The 17,431-nt window shown below is 37.6% G+C and overlaps 1 protein-coding gene across 7 annotated transcripts in view; it reads right to left on the minus strand.

The window, feature by feature from the left end:
* The window catches only part of RNPC3 (RNA binding region (RNP1, RRM) containing 3), a 75,891-nt gene extending 62,389 nt beyond the window's left edge, over positions 1–13,502 (minus strand). For 6 of the 7 annotated variants that reach the window (XR_011565775.1, XR_011565774.1, XR_011565773.1 and 3 more), the window contains exons 1-7: positions 13,162–13,502; positions 11,965–12,012; positions 6,727–6,845; positions 5,761–5,844; positions 5,226–5,337; positions 4,098–4,166; positions 1,878–2,020 (exon numbers count right to left, since the gene is read on the minus strand). Coding sequence is in view for 4 of the 7 variants with exons in the window: in XM_070786017.1 (XP_070642118.1) it covers positions 1,878–2,020; positions 4,098–4,166; positions 5,226–5,337; positions 5,761–5,844; positions 6,727–6,845; positions 11,965–12,012; positions 13,162–13,353 (767 nt within the window). In the remaining 3 variants the exon portion in view is untranslated. The remainder of the gene's footprint in view (positions 1–1,877; positions 2,021–4,097; positions 4,167–5,225; positions 5,338–5,760; positions 5,845–6,726; positions 6,846–11,964; positions 12,013–13,161) is intronic. The other variant, XM_070786018.1, reaches the window with a different exon arrangement.
* Between the last annotated feature and the right edge of the window lie 3,929 nt (positions 13,503–17,431).

Here is a 17,431-nt window from a genome sequence, read left to right on the forward strand (position 1 = left end):
GCCTCTACAACAGTGCAAGGCATATTTTATGTAATCAATAAATATTTGCTGATAAATATATAGTAGCATGTTTTATAATATTTCCAAAAGATAACAGAGAAGCATGAAACCAGAGCTTAGTTCATTCAAAGGCTTTGTTCTCATGACTTGAGATGAATTAGTTGCAGACTTCCTCACTACATCCCTAAATAGAAATTCAAATAAAACGAAAACAGTTGTGGCCAGCCTATAAAACATTTCTCATTATTATCATTGTTTTCATAAAGAAAATAAAATTTACAGAGGTTAATTAATCCACTGTAATACTTCTTGTTCTTTATTTAGCAACAAATTAGTCTATCAAAAGCTGCCAGCCTTAAAAATATTTCTATTCAAGACAGATGATCTATTAACTCCCATTTTGGTAGTTTTAACCCCACCTAAGCTTTGACTTTTAACTCTCTCCCTAGAAAGAGAATGTATAAGGAGCCACACTATACAAGTGGATGTTGCTTCAATAACAGTCAAATTGCTGCTGATTACTTGTATACGGTGCCTAGATTCTCTGCTTGGATTCTGACTCCTGTTAAAACACTCCCTCTGTATCTGGTGGCTTCTGTGTGTATCTATGATTCTCACCATTTGCCTATACAGGTCTTCAAGGCTAGGGTTGACAAAACACAGCCAAAGGACCAAATCTAGTCATTGTCTGTTCATTTTTAAATAGAAAGTTTTATTGGAAGATAGCAACATCCATTCATTTAGGTATCATCCACTGGTGCTTTCCCACTACAACAGAACTCTGGCTCTTTACAGAAAATGTTTAGCAATTTCTATTTTAGGCTTTGCTGAACATTATTAACAACTTATTGCTCTTTGCCAGAAGCTTTAAATAAAATATATGTAGATCGTCAAGAACAACCAATAAAAGAATAATTCGTTTGCAGTAATTTTATTGTGAATATTCTTGTATAAAATTCTATAAAGTTGCTCTAGAAATTACTTTGAAGTAAATAAATTCCAGGGAAGTAAACTGACAAAACAGAAATACAACCTAACTTTGTTCTGTAAAGCCTTCGCAAACACTGAATTAGTGAATAATCAATCACTGTCCCTAAAGGAAATTCTGGATTAGGTTCCTGCAAGCACGTGCTCACATTTCATCAACTGATCATTACACACCTCGTTTTATGTTTGTTTACTTTTAAGAACATCTTATTTAATATATATTTTTGATTCAATAACACTGAACTCATAGTCAACAGCACTATAACTCAGGCCTGAACAAAGTTTATCTAACACACAGACTTTTCTCCATAAAACACATCACAGCCTTCTTGATTTTGGAAACCCTAGACAGCACTTCAACACTACACTTGGGGGCATTTTAAACAGCAAAACCAACAACAAACAGCACAAAAATGTGAAAAGCATGGCGAAAAAGACCCTTATTTATAGTATAAGCTGAAACAAGAAGACAGAATGTCACTTTGTTCTACCTCATGAGTGATGTGCATATCAAATGACTCAAATTTTTCACCATTCCGTACATGCCCATGTCTGCTAGAAGACCGTAAAAGCACTGCAATTACTGATGTTGAAGTTATAAATAAACTGTAACAAGTGGGCAAGTTCTCAAATACAGAATCAATAAAAAACAATGATCAACTTTATACCATGATCAATCAAAAAAATTACTCATCATGCAAAAATTTTTCCTTAGGTCTTGATTTCTAGTCTCAGGCCTTAATCTATAGTATGATGGGGAGCTGGGAATGGACAAATGCTAAGGACCCTGAATTAGGAAGAACTATATGCAAAATTTATGAAGAGTAAGAGAATCTCATTCATATATTCTATGTTTATTAGAATCTACACAAATATCTGACATTACATACCTTTGACGGTCTTCATCATCACTGCTTTCATATTCTGATTCTTTACTAGATAATTCCTCATCCTCATCTGGCAAAGGAGGTTCCTCTGGTGGCTGAGGAGATGTAGGTGGAAGAGGTGCATGTAATGGCATATAGTCCTCATACTAAGTAAAAACAAAAAATACTATGGTAATCTATGATGTTTATGAATAGAAAACTATTTCCATTCAGGTACATGATTCTCACATTTCTCTATTCCTCATGATTTTCTTTTACACATTCAACATATATTGATGGAACACTTGCCTTAGTAGACTTTAGTCGATCACAAAACTTGTTTCTTCTGCCTTGGCACCTAGCTGGACTAAATTTCCAAACTTCCCTTGCAGTTAGATTTCACCCGAGTTTTAGTCAATGAAAAGGTAAGCACAGAGACTTCCCACACATAAAATTCTCTCGTTTCTTTATCTGCAGGCTGCACAGTAACATCCTCACCAACCAGGGAATGCACATAGTGCAGATTAACTTGGATCTTTTTAGTAACTCAGGAAAGAACACCATTCTGCCCTACTTTTGGAATGAACCTGGCACAAGCAAGAGATAATCTGAATTGTGTTAAGTGACTAAGATTTGAGCTTTGTTAACAGCAGCTAGTGTAATTTTAACTATTATCCTCGCAACATGCCAGGCATTGAGGTTTTGGAGTTACAAAGAAAAATTATGAAGCTAATATACACATTAGAAAAGCAATCAATGCACAATACAAAAGCAAATTTTCAATTTGTTAGCCTTCTAAAATAATTTCTCATTGCTGTTATCTAAAAAAGTACTAAAGGGACATATATACAATGGAATATTACTCAGCCATTAAAGAGAATGAAGCAATGTCACTTGCAGTGACACAGATGACCTAGAAACTGTCTTACTAAATGAAGTTAAGTCAGAGAAAGACAAATATCATATAATATTGCTTATACATGGAATCTAAAAAAATGGTACAATGAACTTATTTAGAAAACAGAAATAAAAGAGTTACAACATGACTTAAGAATCACTCATGAATCTGAACAAACTTATGATTACCAGGTGGGAAGTGAGGGAGGGATAAATTGGGAGATTGGGATTGACATATACATACTACTATACATAATATACATAAGAACCTACTGTATAGCATAGGAAACCACTCAATAATCTACAATGGTCTATATAGGGAAAAGAATCTAAAAAAGAGTGGCTATACGTATATGTCGGAGAAGGCAATGGCACCCCACTCCAGTACTCTTGCCTGGAAAATCCCATGGATGGAGGAGCCTGGTAGGCTGCAGTCCATGGGGTCGCTAAAAGTCGGATACGACTGAGTGACTTCACTTTCACTTTTCACTTTCATGCATCAGAGAAGGAAATGGCAACCCACTTCAGTGTTCTTGCCTGGAGAATCCCAGGGACAGGGAAGCCTGGTGGGCTGCCGTCTATGGGGTCACACAGAGTCAGACACGACTGAAGTGACTTAGCAGCATACCTATATGTATTAATATAACTGATTTAGGTGTGACTGCACACCTGAAATACAACACTGTAAACTATACTCCAATTAATTAAAAAAAAAAAAAAAAACCAACAATGAAGTACTGAGTATTACAGCAAAATAATAAAACTACTAAAATTACTGAAGAGCAGACATAACCTACCAACAAAAGTATCGATAGATTTGCATAGTAAATTCTAATAAAAAAAATTATCAACCGTTTTTCTGCAAATGTAACTTACTAGCAATAAAACCAGAAAAATGGAAATTTTAGGCAATTCAGCTTGTTAAATGTTACTATTTTGTAGGATAGCACAATGTTCTAGATCAAAGGACTGAATAACCCTAAGAGAAATGATGGCCTCTATTACCAAAAACATTACTTTAATATTCTGGGGAATTCACTGGCTGTTCAGTGGTTAGGATTCCACGATTCCACTGCAGGAGTCATAGGTTCAATTTCTGATCAAAGAACTAAGATACCACATGCTGCACAGCATGGCCAAGTAAGAAAAAATTAAAAAAAAAAAAAAGTTCTGGCTTTTTCCCACTTTCAGTTCTCCACAGGACTATTATTACGTTAACTTTGTATTTGTTCTTCATTTTCAATACACGTTAGAGATCACTGGCACAACATTTGTAAAATTTAGCCTCAATAATCTCACCACAAGAAGCGAAATTTTGAATGTTGAAAATTCCAAAAGCTTTCTTACCATGGGAGGCCGGGTAGTAATTGGTCCAAAAGGTGTGGGCAAATTCATTTTATTCATAAGATGAAGCACCTTAATAAAAGGGATAAAACATGTGAAATCAAATAGAAAAATCATGATTCAACTCACATCTGATAGTGTACTTAAAAACTCTGCAATAATACTAGTGATTAATTTAGTGCAAAGGAAGGATCACCTCTTGCCTTTATAATACCAGGAAAGGGCTAAACTGGTATATCTCAGGCACTGGTATATCTTAGAAGATCAACCTTCCTAAAATATTTATCAATTGTACAAAATACCATTATTCTCATTATTAAAAATGTCATATTCTTACAATGTGAAATTTACTAAAGTGTTTTTTTCCTTGATTATTGCGAATTATGAAACATAGAGAAAAATAAAGAAAATCATCATCTATATTTTGTACTTAAAAGTATCTTTTATTGTCAATATTTCTAAGCATTTATTGAGGGATCCTCTACATCTTTTCCTCTAAGAAAGGAAAAAGCATATGCTAAAGTAATGAAGAATTACCAGAAATTACATTTCCCAAATTAGCTTATGCTTATTAGTATTAATACTAAACATAGTATTTTTACACTATAGTTTATAAAAACCCTTACTTGAATGTAGTTATTTTTTCAATACTTTCTGCAATGGACTGAATGTTTATGTCCCTCTCAAAAATTCATATGTTAAATCCTAACATGTAATGGTATGGTATTAAGACATGAGGCTTTGGGGAAGTTATTAGGTCATAAGGGTAGAACTCCCATAAATGGGATTAGTGTACCTTATAAAAAGCACAACTGAGAGCTCTCTCACGCTCTTTCAGTTACATGAGGTTACAAAGAGAAAATGGCCATCTTCCACCCAGAAGAGGGCCCTCACCAGAACCTGACTCTACCGGCACACTGATATACAACTTCCAACCTCCAGACTGTGAAAAATAATTTTCTATTATTTAAAAACCGCCCAGATCATGGTACTTAGCTATAACAGCCCAATCTAAGGCATCTTTAAAATTCTGTAATATTATCACCCTTATAGGAATTAGTCTGATTAATACAACTATTTTTTAAAAAGTATGAGAAAGTATTTACTTTGAGAAATGTTTATTCTACTTACCTGCACATAGAACTTCGGCACACTTGCCAAAGCATTTACTATATTTGCTAGGATTGTACTTGAAGGTGGTGGGTACATATACTTGAGGCATGAATTTAGAGGAAAAGTCAGCCTAAAAAAAATACTTAAAATGCTTATTGTGTTTTAGTAAGATTCATATCAATAACTTATTTTAGGTAACCTAATAACATACAAATTGCTCAAATGATTCAGTAAATCTAAGAGTACTCTGTTCCTAAAAGATCTAAATGATTACATTTAAACAGCAAGTTGCCTTCTCTCTGTATTATAGAATATAGCATTTCTTTTCAGAGCTTATCTTACAACTTTGAACATTTTAATGGAACCAAATTCAGTGACAAACTCTTAATGCTCTATATGTTTAATCAACACACTAAAAATCTTCATTATATATACTAAAATATCCTTTAAAAATATCTTGACAACACACACACACACACATAACCCCACACACAAACCTACCTATCCAAAATAAAAGCAAAAGACACAATGAAATACAAACAAAAATGCTAACCCATGGTTTGGTGCAATTCCATTTTCTATGGTTAAACAATCAAGTTCTTTCTTTTCTTTATCATCTTCCACAGGATCATCAGACCTAAGAAATATGGAATCAAAATTGATGTTATCTATAGAAGAAACAGAATGACAAAAATGACACTATCTTTTCAAACACAGCATTATAAAAATAGCTGCGAAAGTACAATTTTCAGCTATTAAGTAAATACCAATGAAAAAGAAAACTAATTCCAGATATAAGGCAAGCCACGTTTTCATTTATTCTTCATAGCAATGACACGAAGATGGTATGATGAATCTTACTGACAGCCCTCACCCACCAAAATTGAAGTTCACAGGTATAAAATAGTGGCACACAAATGTCTTTAATGTCCATCAGCAAGGGTTTCTTAAAAATCAGACAGCTGGGGCCCATCCTCCTCACCACCCCCAACAACCCAAATTTCTGATTCAGTACGACTAGGTTAAGGACGAACAATCTTTCCTTCAGTCAAGATTCTAGATGATGCAGCTGGTGCAGGGACTGTACTATGAGAACCACTGGTGTAAAGCAATTTATAAAGGTTATATAGCTACAAAGAATTACAGCTAGGAATCAAGGCTGTGCCTATTAATGATACCTTGCTATATATTAGGACTTTATACTAGTTACCTTCCCTCCACTTAATAGTTGAACGCTTTCACCTACTCTCTTTTCATTTCACACTGGTTAAGTCCTAATATTAAATCAATACTCAGGTTACGAATGCATAATTAGGAACAAACAAATGTATTGCTTTCAAGTACTAGATTTAGTAGAGAGATACAATCATTTACTGTTTCAGATTATTTACTTGTTAGTCTGAAAATAATCCAAGAGCGATACAACTCTTTAAAAAAATTAGTAATTTAAAAAAATTTTTTAATAAATTAAAAAAATAATAATAAACTTTTAAAAGGCTAGGAAAACCTATCTACATACCTTTTCTTTTTTTCAGTGCCCAAAGAGGGACATGGTGAATGAACTCGATCTTGCTCTTTTGCAAATTCAACAACTAAAGTATGACCCAAAAGTTTCAGTTGATGAAGTCTTGTCAATGCCTTCAGTTGGAAGAACAAAAGAGTAAAATAATTAATAACTGTACCTAAGTTATCTGTTACAGACCACATATAAAGTAATTTATACACTTTTTTTGTTAATGCTGATAACATTTCCTTGGCTATTTTTCACCCATTTCTAATGTCAGGCTGCCAAGCCTTCATTACTCATTAGGCAATCACTTCCAATCGCTTAGCAAAACTAAGATCTGGTTAAATCCAACTTTTCCTGTGCTAATGCAGCAGAAAATGTTTAGAAAAACAAACATAATGAACTGGGCTGGTCTCACTTTAAATTCACAATCACAATCACAAATCCGAGGGCAACCTCTAATGAAGCCAACCAGTTACATACTACATTCTCAGTTCATTTTTTTCTACCAATCTCTAAGATAATATTTTGCACTATTTCCTTCTTCCTTAACTTCATGATAGTCCTGTCCCATTCTTTTAGCCTTGGATATCGCTTCCTACTTTAAGAAAACTGAAGCTACAAAATGAGAATTTCGGATTCCAAACCATAATTTCTCATCTACCATCTTCTGAATCCACATATTCTACCTTCTATCTGTTATCACATATCAACGATCTATGTTCTTATTTAAATCTAGTTGACTTGTTGTATATGCTTCCCTGGTAGCTCAGACAGTAAAGTGACTGTCTGCAATGTGAGAGACCTGGGTTCAATCCCTGAATCAGGAAGATCCCCTGGCGAAGGAAATGGCAATCCACGCCAGTACTCTTGCCTGGAAAATTCCATGGATGGAGGAGCCTACTAGGCTACATTCCATGGGATCACAGAGTCAGACGCGACTGAGCAACTTCACTTCACTTCACTTGTACACTAAATCCCAGCCCCTCTTCTTCTTTCTGGAACTGTACAGGGTGTGTTCCTACCTACATTGCTAATTTTCTGTCCTCTACGGGATTGTCCCCAACAGCATACAAACACAATCTGATTTCTCCCATCCTACAAAGTATTTTTTCCTCATTAATAGATCCCACTTACCACTATTCCCCCCTTCCCCCTCCCTCCCCTTAAATTACTCTTACAGTAAAGCTCCTCGAGGAACATCTATGCCCTCTATCTAAAATTCCTCTCCCATCCAGTTTCAAACTCACTCCAATCAGGTTTATGCCTTAATCAGTCCACTGACACTGCCTGTCACAAACAAATTCTGTACTGCCACACCAATGGTCAACTCTCAATCTTCATTTTATAGTATTTAACACAATCACTCTTTTTTTTATACATGTTCTTCACTTGGAGTCTAGACATTATAACTTCCCTAGACATTATAACTTCCCTACAGTTTTCTTCCACGTTATTGTGTTTTACTCCTCAATCACTTTGGTTTATTTATGCTGTCTTGAACTCTTAATGTTGGTATACTCCAGAGATCTATATTTGGATCTAATCCAGTACCCTAAATTTAAAGACTGTCTCTACGCTGATAATTTCCCAACTTATAATTTCAGTCAAAATCTCTGTCCTTAAGTCAAGGAACATATTTCCAAACTACTGGATAGCTTCTCTTAATTTTAAACATTTTAAAATTAACACTCCAGGAATTGAATCTTCTCTCCCCACCCTCACCTCAAATGTTTCCCATCTGGAAACTTTCAATGGCAACTCCCTTCTTTCATTTACTCATGTCAAAAATCTTGCAATAACCCTTAACACCTCTTTCCCATGTTGCATAACCAAGCCATCAAAAATTGCTATTTGCTTCTACCTCCAAATTAATCTAAAATCTAACTACTCCTTACCATCTCCACTGCTACCACCATGGTCCAAGAAACCACCATCTTTGGACTGAACTAGCAGTTTAATCTTTTAACACATTTTCCTGTTTCTACTCTTCCCTGCCTTCCATCTATTCTCAACACAAAGTGTTGAGTTTAAGTTTCTTCCTCTCAAAATGTGTCACACATTCTCTTCAAAGTTATAGCTTTCAATTTTAATGTTAATTAGTCCTCTGCTGCTGCTGCTAAGTCGCTTCAGTCGTGTCTGACTCTGTGCGACCCTATACACGGCAGCCCACCAGGCTTCCCTGTCCCTGGGACTCTCCAGGCAAGAATACTGGAGTAGGTTGCCATTTCCTTCTCCAATGCATGAAAGTGAAAAGTGATAGTGAAGTCACTCAGTCATGTCCAACTCTACTGCAGCCTACCAGGCTCCTCCGTCCATGGGATTTTCCAGGCAAGAGTAAAGGAGTGGGCTGCCATTGCCTTCTCCCAACTAGTCCTCATAGTTTCTAAATATAAGTCAAATTATGATGCTCTTTTGCTCACAGTACTACAATGGCACCCAATTTTATTCAGCAAAATCTAATGTACTTAGAATGCACATGTCATGGCCCTCTCTAAGTTCTCTGACCTCAAATTCAGTTTCTCCCCCCATTTTTTATGCCTTGATCACAAGCTAGTGCATTTTGCTTATTCCCCTTACTGGAATTCACTTTCCCCATATTATTTCCTTAGCTAACTTCCTTTACTTCTTTCAAAATATTTGAAAACATAACCCTAACTACCTTAACTGTAGCTTAACCTTCTCAACCCAGCACTCCTGATCCTTCATTTTCTAAAATACTAAATAACTTATTAAGTTTATTATTTATGGTCTGTCTCTCCATTCAAGAACATGGGTTCATATGATGGCATAAACCTGCATTTGACTTACTAATAGATCCCAAGATTTAAAGGAGCATCCAGCACATAGCAGGTACCGTGTATTTTTTGAACAAATGGAACTTTAGGGCTTAACTGGGACTATAATTTTATTTTACCATCTTTATGCATTCTTATTTGACTCCATTATACAAACCAAGTTTCTAAATGTTTTAATAATTTTCAAGTCCTTAATTCAATCTAGACCTCTTCACTGTCAACGAACCTCTGATTATCTGAAATACAGCTGAATTACTTCAAGTTTCTTCCTCTCAAAATGTGTTACACGTTCTCTTCAAAGTTATAGCTTTTAATTTTTAATGTTAACTAGTCCTCATAGCTTTCTCAGCAACTTACTATAAACATCTCTCTCCCTTTGTTTTAAAAAACTATTAATCAGGTGCACTATAGCCTAAAAACTCTATCACTGCTACCATCTTCTCATTCCTTCTTTTCGATACAAGTATTTCCCAAAGATAATGATGGGCTCCATGTCCTCTCCTACAAGTTAATCTTGACTCTAAAACAATGTGGTTCATTACCATATTTTACCAACAATATTTTAAAACTGTATTTCAAAAGATCTTTTTTGAAAAAAATGTTTTCCTATATTTTAATATATACAATGTGAAAGTCTTCTGTAATTCCACCCTGGGAGAAAAACATTTATTATTTGGTATATAGCTCTGCTACATTTTGTTCTAGGCATACACTAACATACATAGTACTAGTTTTCAAGAACTCCAAGGTTACATAATATGTATTTCCCAACTTTGTTTATGAATCTATCTGGGTTACATTTCTGATCAATACATATTCATTTGACTTCATTTTCTGAGGGTTGTAGTCCAGTGTATGGATACACTACAATTTAAAGTGTCCTTTCCCCTTATTAAGAATTTGGTCATTTCTACAGTTTCCCAATAAAAAGTACTTTACTATTAGACTGTTAATTCTTCACCTTGTGTCATTAGAGGATCTTGTCTTCTTAAAACTCTCTTCTCTTTGCATCCATGAGAATTTGTTTTCTAGTTCTACTTCCTCTTTAACTTCTCCCTCCCTCCCTGTCTTCTTTGCTGGTTCTTCTTCCTTTGGCCAGCCATATTCATTCACTTTGTTGAAGAAATTCCATTTTTAAGCCTACCTCCACTCTAGACCCATATTTTTCATTGCTTTTTAAAATATTTCCACAGAAGTAGCCCACCGACTCCTCACAGTTAATAGATAACATACGAATTCATTACATACCTTTGAAAACACTGAGTCCTGCCCCTCATATCAGCTAAAGTAATAACCCAAGAACTCAGTCTGAAAATCTTCAAGTGTTCCCTCTCTCTCAACCATATCTACAGGGATCACAGGACCTACAAACACAATCTCTACCCAATGTATATCTACTTCTTCTTTTGTCTTCTTACTTCCTTACTCAGATCTTTTCTCCTGCCTTGGCCACTGTAACAGTTCTCTTGTCTAGGTTTTCCTTTTGATTTTTCTACGTCTAATCTTTTTCCCTATCTAATCCATTACATGAACTCTACAAGATATCTTTCATAGAGCTGACTATATTACTGGTCAGCTTAAATTTATCAAGTACCTTAAGAATAACTACTAAACAAAATTCAATCCCTCCCTCCCCTCAACCCAAATTTAGACTCAACCTACTTTCCAAGTCCTATTTCAACCCTCAGCTTTTGCTTCACTTAGAGCTTTCCATGCTCCACAGTCTTCTTTAGTGGTCTCAAAACATGGAAAGCCCATTTCCCTTTGTTTTCGTCTCAAGATCCAACAAATCATTAAAGGTCTACCTCAAAGGTCACCTTTGCAAATGATCCCCCAGGATTTTTTAAATATACATTCTCTATTTAATGCTTAAAGCATCTTGCCTTACAATTTTTATGTCTAAAGGATGTTTTCATCCTTCAAAGCTTGTCATTTTTAATTATACAAAAGGTTACAATTCAATTTTTATTCATGTTCCTGTTAATCTATTCCATAACATCATAAGGAAAAACCCCAATGAACCTTTTGGTCAACTCATAATAGTCTTATGCCCAAATATCTACACTTTGGGCAAAATCTGCCAACTGACAAGCCAAATGTAGCCAATGAGGCAAATTCTGGAAATACAAACCTTTTTGCTTTTGAAAGGGCTTCCCTGGTAGCTCAGTTGGTAAAGAATCCGCCTGCAATGCAGGAGACGCTGGGTTCGATCCCTGGGTTGGGAAAATCCTCCAAAGAAGGAAAAGGCTGCCCACTCCAGTATTCTGGCCTGGAGAATTCCATGGACTGTATAGGCCACGGGGTCGCAAAGAGTAGGAAAGGAAAGGACTGAGCGACTTTCACTTACTTCACTTTGCTTTTAAAAATTATAGTTTAGCCTAATGTTTCATTTTTTAACTATGCCTGGATAATAGAAAGTTGGTAATAAGTAACACAAAAGAAGGAGTCATACCTTTACAGCTGTTTTTTCATTAGGGAAAGTTGCAAAAGCTGTATGTTTCTGAAAAACAATTAAGGTACAAATTATTTAAAATATAATTTCAATTTCTCATAAGGACATCTGATATTTTACCAGCTGACAGTGATTTGACACTAATAAAATCACAGAAAAGGCAGGAAATCGAGATCATTTAACTGATTACGAATTTCAGGACAGTTTTTAAATCAGTTTAGGATCAGACTTCTTTGAAATGAAAGCCTTGCAAGTGCACACACACAGCATGTTTTAAATATATTTTCATGTACTTCAACAATCCTTAAGTTTAAAAACCTCTACTATCCAGGGAGGTCCATTCTTAAACTATCCAAAATCATAAAATATGTTCCATGTGTAACGCATCCAAAGATCTAAACTTTTCACTATATAGCCAAATGCAAAGTTTAAATGGGTCTTTCTTTTAACTCAATTCACAACCTTGGCTGCATATTAAAATCACCTAGGGAGACAACTATCGATGTCCTGTCCCGTCATAGATCATCTGGCAGAAACTTAATAACATCACCGTCACTATTTTAATGAAGAGCAATCATGTAAAACATCTTCGGGTATAATGGAAAATAAAGTAATTTTGTACATTCCTGGGTTGGACTTTTAATAGTTTTAAATTATCACTCCCTGAAAGACTACGCTGTACAATTTTTATGAAGAACATCTTCCTCAAAAATCTAGTAGAAATCCTGTAATTAGCTTACTCAAGTTGCCGATTTCTGTAGTTTCTCCTCTATTTTGATGAATATCTTAACGCTGGCTTATAAGCAAACCAAGATTTTTAAGTATCCCTTTGTTACATATTTTTGGGAGTACTCTTGAGTTTAAGAGAAATATTTCTAAATTCCGAGGAGTTTCGAGATTCCCAGGGTGGGTGAGAAACGGAATATAATAAAGGTTACTTTTCATTCTTTCTGCTTCGCCTTTCTCAATCGCCCTTTTCCGCAGCGCGGCGACTAATCGAGGCACAAGCCAATTAAAACTTGATTTGGGACGAAAGATATTTTGATATGAAAGAAGAAAGACTGGGAAGGGGAAGAGGAAGCCTCCACTCCACCAGCGCATGTTCCCCACTCTTCTTTTTCCTTCTGTCAGAACTTCCCTTCCCCACGTCACCGGCCTAGGACCTTCCCCGGAAACTAGGGGTTCGCGCGGTCTTACCAGGCGCCCCTTATCGGATAGGACGCGCACGGACTGCGCCCCGAAATACTTCAGCAAGTCTTCTTTCTCCTCAGCGGTAAGCTCGGCTGGCAGGTGCCTCACTAGAAGGGTTCGGTCGCCCCGCGGGGGAGAAAGCGAAGCAGAATTCTGGCATCCTCTGGACATCGGAAGCGGCTGTTCTGGGGCCGCCATTTCTCACACAGACTCAGCACCTGGGAAGCCGCTGAGGAAACCGCAGTCATCAAAAGAAGCGGAGCTAAAAGAGTCTTCTTCCACTCCGCGCTAAGGATTCTGGAAACAAGGAAATAACGCGAGAGACGGTCGCCTTCTCGCGAGACCTGCAATACAGACTGATGACAACTTTTCGGAGACAAGTTCCTTAGATTGAAAGGGGAAGTTCCAGTGATGGGAAACCAAACTGATTCAAATTCCAGGTAGCTGCTGATGATGTTTAAAACTAAAATTCCCCCGAGAGAGGTGTGAGGATTAAAATATGTTAAAGTACGATGGACTTCAGCCTCCTTTTTCAAGGAGGAAGTAACCCCAAGGGCAGAAGGACTTACTGCTGCGCATGTGCGAGCGGCGCGCCGGTCTGGGCGTGGCACCGGGACGGTCCCGAAAGACGCTGGTTAGGTTTCTAATCCTGGCAGATTTCCAAGTGCTTGTGATTGGCTGACAAATACAGGGTGTTTGTCCACGGCATTGGGATGGTAATACCTGACGGTTGCAAGTTTGTTTGTTTTTCGGCTCAGCAGCCTTCGCATAGCCAGGCTAACTCAGTTTTAAGGATGAAAAAATTGAGACACAGTGTTTTGTTTTGTTGAATCATGGGACACAGCAGCCTGATAAGGTATGGCCATTGTTCCCTTTCATGAAACTAGCGGCCTCTGGGGCTTAGTGGTAAAAGAATCCGCCTGCCAATGCAGGAGACACAGGTTGGATCCCTGGGTCGGGAAGATCCCCCTGGAGGAGGAAATGGCAACCCTCTCCAGTATTCCATGGGATTCTCCCATGAGGACAGAGGATCTTCTCAGGTTACAGTCCTTAGGGTCGCACATAGTTGGACAGGACTGGCATGCAGGGAGAGACACCCTAACATCAGTCCCTAGTTTACAGTTGAAGACTCTGTTGTGTACAAGGAGGTGTAAATCACACAGCTAGTAAATGAGAGAGCTGGAATTTGACCCTGCTAGTAAGACTGGACTTTAGACTATTCTGCTCTGTTTCTGAATGGAGTGAAGCTGAGATGTTTTACTGATTCCATTCAGTGAGGGCCTTGAGAATTCTAGGTAGAGGTATTTTAGGTGCAGCTACTACAGTCTGGAGGTCTAAGGTGCCTCTTACTGCTGTTTTTAATTTGCTACTCGATCAGATGATAACTATATAGCAATAAATAGTATACCAAAGTTTGGCTTCTATGGAAAACGGATTGGGGAGCTGGGAAGGGAAAAACGAATAAAAACTAGAGAAACCGTGACGAACCCATCCACAAAATGTCATGTATGGAGAGCCAGACCATGAGGGTCCTGTGGGTTAGTTCGGAGTCTTGATTATCTGAAAAGCAATTGGAAACCGACACAATTTTTTAGTAGAGCCCTGTGTAAATATGTATGTAATGATTACATTTTAGATATGAAAATTTCTCTAGTTGCAATATGAAAAATGGAGTAGAAGCAGGAAGACTAATTGGGCTACTGCAGCAGCCTAGGCAAAAGACACTGTTAGAAATAGTATGGTAACAGTTGTTGTTTAGTCGCTAAGTCATGTCCAACTCTTGCAACCCCATGGATATAACCCAGCAGGCTCCTCTGTCCATGGGATTTCCCAGGCAATAATACTGGAGTGGGTTGCTATTTCATTCTCCAGAGGATCTTCCCAACCCAGGGATGGAACCCACCTCTCCTTCATTGGCAGATGGATTCTTTATCACTGAACCAACAGGGAAGCCCTTGGTAACAGTAGATATGGAGAAAACAAACAGAAATTGGGATATATTTTGGAAGTAGAATTAATAGATTTGCAGATGAAAAAGAGTAGTTATACATAAAGTTGGGGGTTTTGGCTTAAGTCCCAAACCATCTAGGTGAATGATGATGTCATTTACTGAGGATGAGTAGAGTTCCTAAATTGCAGCTAGTTTAGGAACTGTAGGGGAGGAAGGAAAACATTAAATTTAAAGAACCTATTCAGTATCCATTTTTAAAGTAGGTAGTTGGATGTGTCAGAGAAAGCAATGGCACCCCACTCCAGTACTCTTGCCTAGAAAATCCCATGGACGGAGGAGCCTGGTGGACTGTAGTCCATAGGGTCGGTAAGAGTAGGACACGACTGAGCGACTTCACTTTCACTTTTCACTTTCATGCTTTGGAGAAGGAAATGACAACCCACTCCAGTGTTCTTGCCTGGAGAATCCCAGGGACGGGGGAGCCTGGTGGGCTGCTGTCTATGGGGTCACACAGAGTCGGACACAACTGAAGCGACTTAGCAGCAGCAGCAGCAGCAATTAGATGTGTAGCATTCTGGTGAAACAGCAACACTGGGTACATATGTAGCATCAGCACATATAATATTTATATCCAAGGTGTAAGAGTGTAGGTAGAGAGAAACAGGACCAGTATTGATCCATGGGGAATGCCAGTGTTGAGAATTGAGAGGAGGAAGAACAAAGCAATCCTTTCTCTCTTGGCACTTATGTTCTAGTAGTAAAGACGGACTGAAACATGTGGATAAGTAAGTAAATGGGTTCCTTTTGGAGAATTAATAAGTGCTTTGAGTGAGAAAGAAAGAAAAAAAACTACAGCCAAGGTAGAGAGAGATGGATTGGTGTGCTCAGTTGCTAAGTCGTGTCCAACTCTTTACAGCCCCGTGGATTGTAACCCACTGGGCTCCTCTGTCTATGGGTTTTTCCAGGCAAGAATACTGGAGTGGGTTGCCAGTTCTTCCTTCAGGGGACCTTCGCAACTCAGGGATTGAACCTTCATCTCTTTCGTCTCTTGCTTTGGCAGGCCAGTTCTTTACTCAGTCACCTGGGAACCCCAAACTGATTGGAGCATGCTGCTTTAAACACTATCTTTGCATGCTTTCTCCAGCATCTCTAACAGTTATCATATATAATTAGCATATGGGGTGTGTGTGTGTGTGTGTTAGTCAGCAGTCATGTCTGACTCTCTGTGACCCCATGGACTATAGCCTGCCAGGCTCCTCAGTCCATGGGATTTTCTAGGCAAGAATACCAAAGTGGGGTGCCATTTCCTTTTCCAGGGGATCTTTCCAACTTAGGGATTGAACCTGGGTCTCCTGTATTGCAGGCAGACTCTTTACTGTCTGAGCCACCAAGGAAGCCCTAGCATATGGTAGGCATATGTATATATTTGTTCAATGAATGAATTCATGAATGGATTAACTTTAGTATTACCACTTCCTCTTATAGTCAGTAATAACTACATGAATCATTAAGATGAGTTTAATTGTCTTTACTATAATTGAGCTGTCACAACTCAGTGAGATAAGAACATGACAGAATTTTATTTTCTCTATACTTAATTGCTTTTAGTGGTACTCAATTAAATACACCTTATCCTTCCCTTGACAGTAACTCAGGTGGATTTCATAATATCTTGGTCACCCTCGGTTACTAACAGTCCAAGTTGGTTTGAAATATCAACTTCAAACTCTAATAAATTCACAATTTTTACCCTCCCCTCTTATAAGGCTTGACCTGAGGGATAGGAGGAAGATGTAATTTGCTTTCATTTCTTTCATGTTTAAGTGGAAGTGGCTGTGGTCTGCTTTGAGTTGTGCTTTTCTCATTTCCTTTTCTTGCTATAGCCCAGAGGTTCCCAAACTTTTCTCAGCTTATGGTACCCTTGTTGTTTTAGTAATTTTTTCACAACATCCCTCAGTGCTTCCTTGTTGCCTATTATCCCTCTTTTTTTTTTTTTTAAGATCTTAGTTGCAACAAGTAAGTTCTTAGTTGTGGCGTGTTGGATCTAGTTTCCTGACCTGGAAATGCCCCCTGGATTGAGAGAGCAGAGTCTTAGCCACTGGGCCACCTGGGAAGTCCTACCTTTTGATTTTTAAGAGGCACTGCCACCTGGGCAGACTCAGTAAGGCTCAGCAATTATTCCATATTATTTCTCTACATTTTCCAACTCCCTTGTTAGGTGGGACTGTACAATTCAGTCTGGTCAGTGGGCTGCTAATGAAAGCAACATGTGTCAATTTCAAACTATATTATAGAAGAAGAGATGTGAAAGCAGTGATTGTGGGG

This window comes from Bos indicus, chromosome 3, assembly GCF_029378745.1.
Source record: "Bos indicus isolate NIAB-ARS_2022 breed Sahiwal x Tharparkar chromosome 3, NIAB-ARS_B.indTharparkar_mat_pri_1.0, whole genome shotgun sequence".
Classification (NCBI taxonomy): Eukaryota; Metazoa; Chordata; class Mammalia; order Artiodactyla; family Bovidae; genus Bos; species Bos indicus.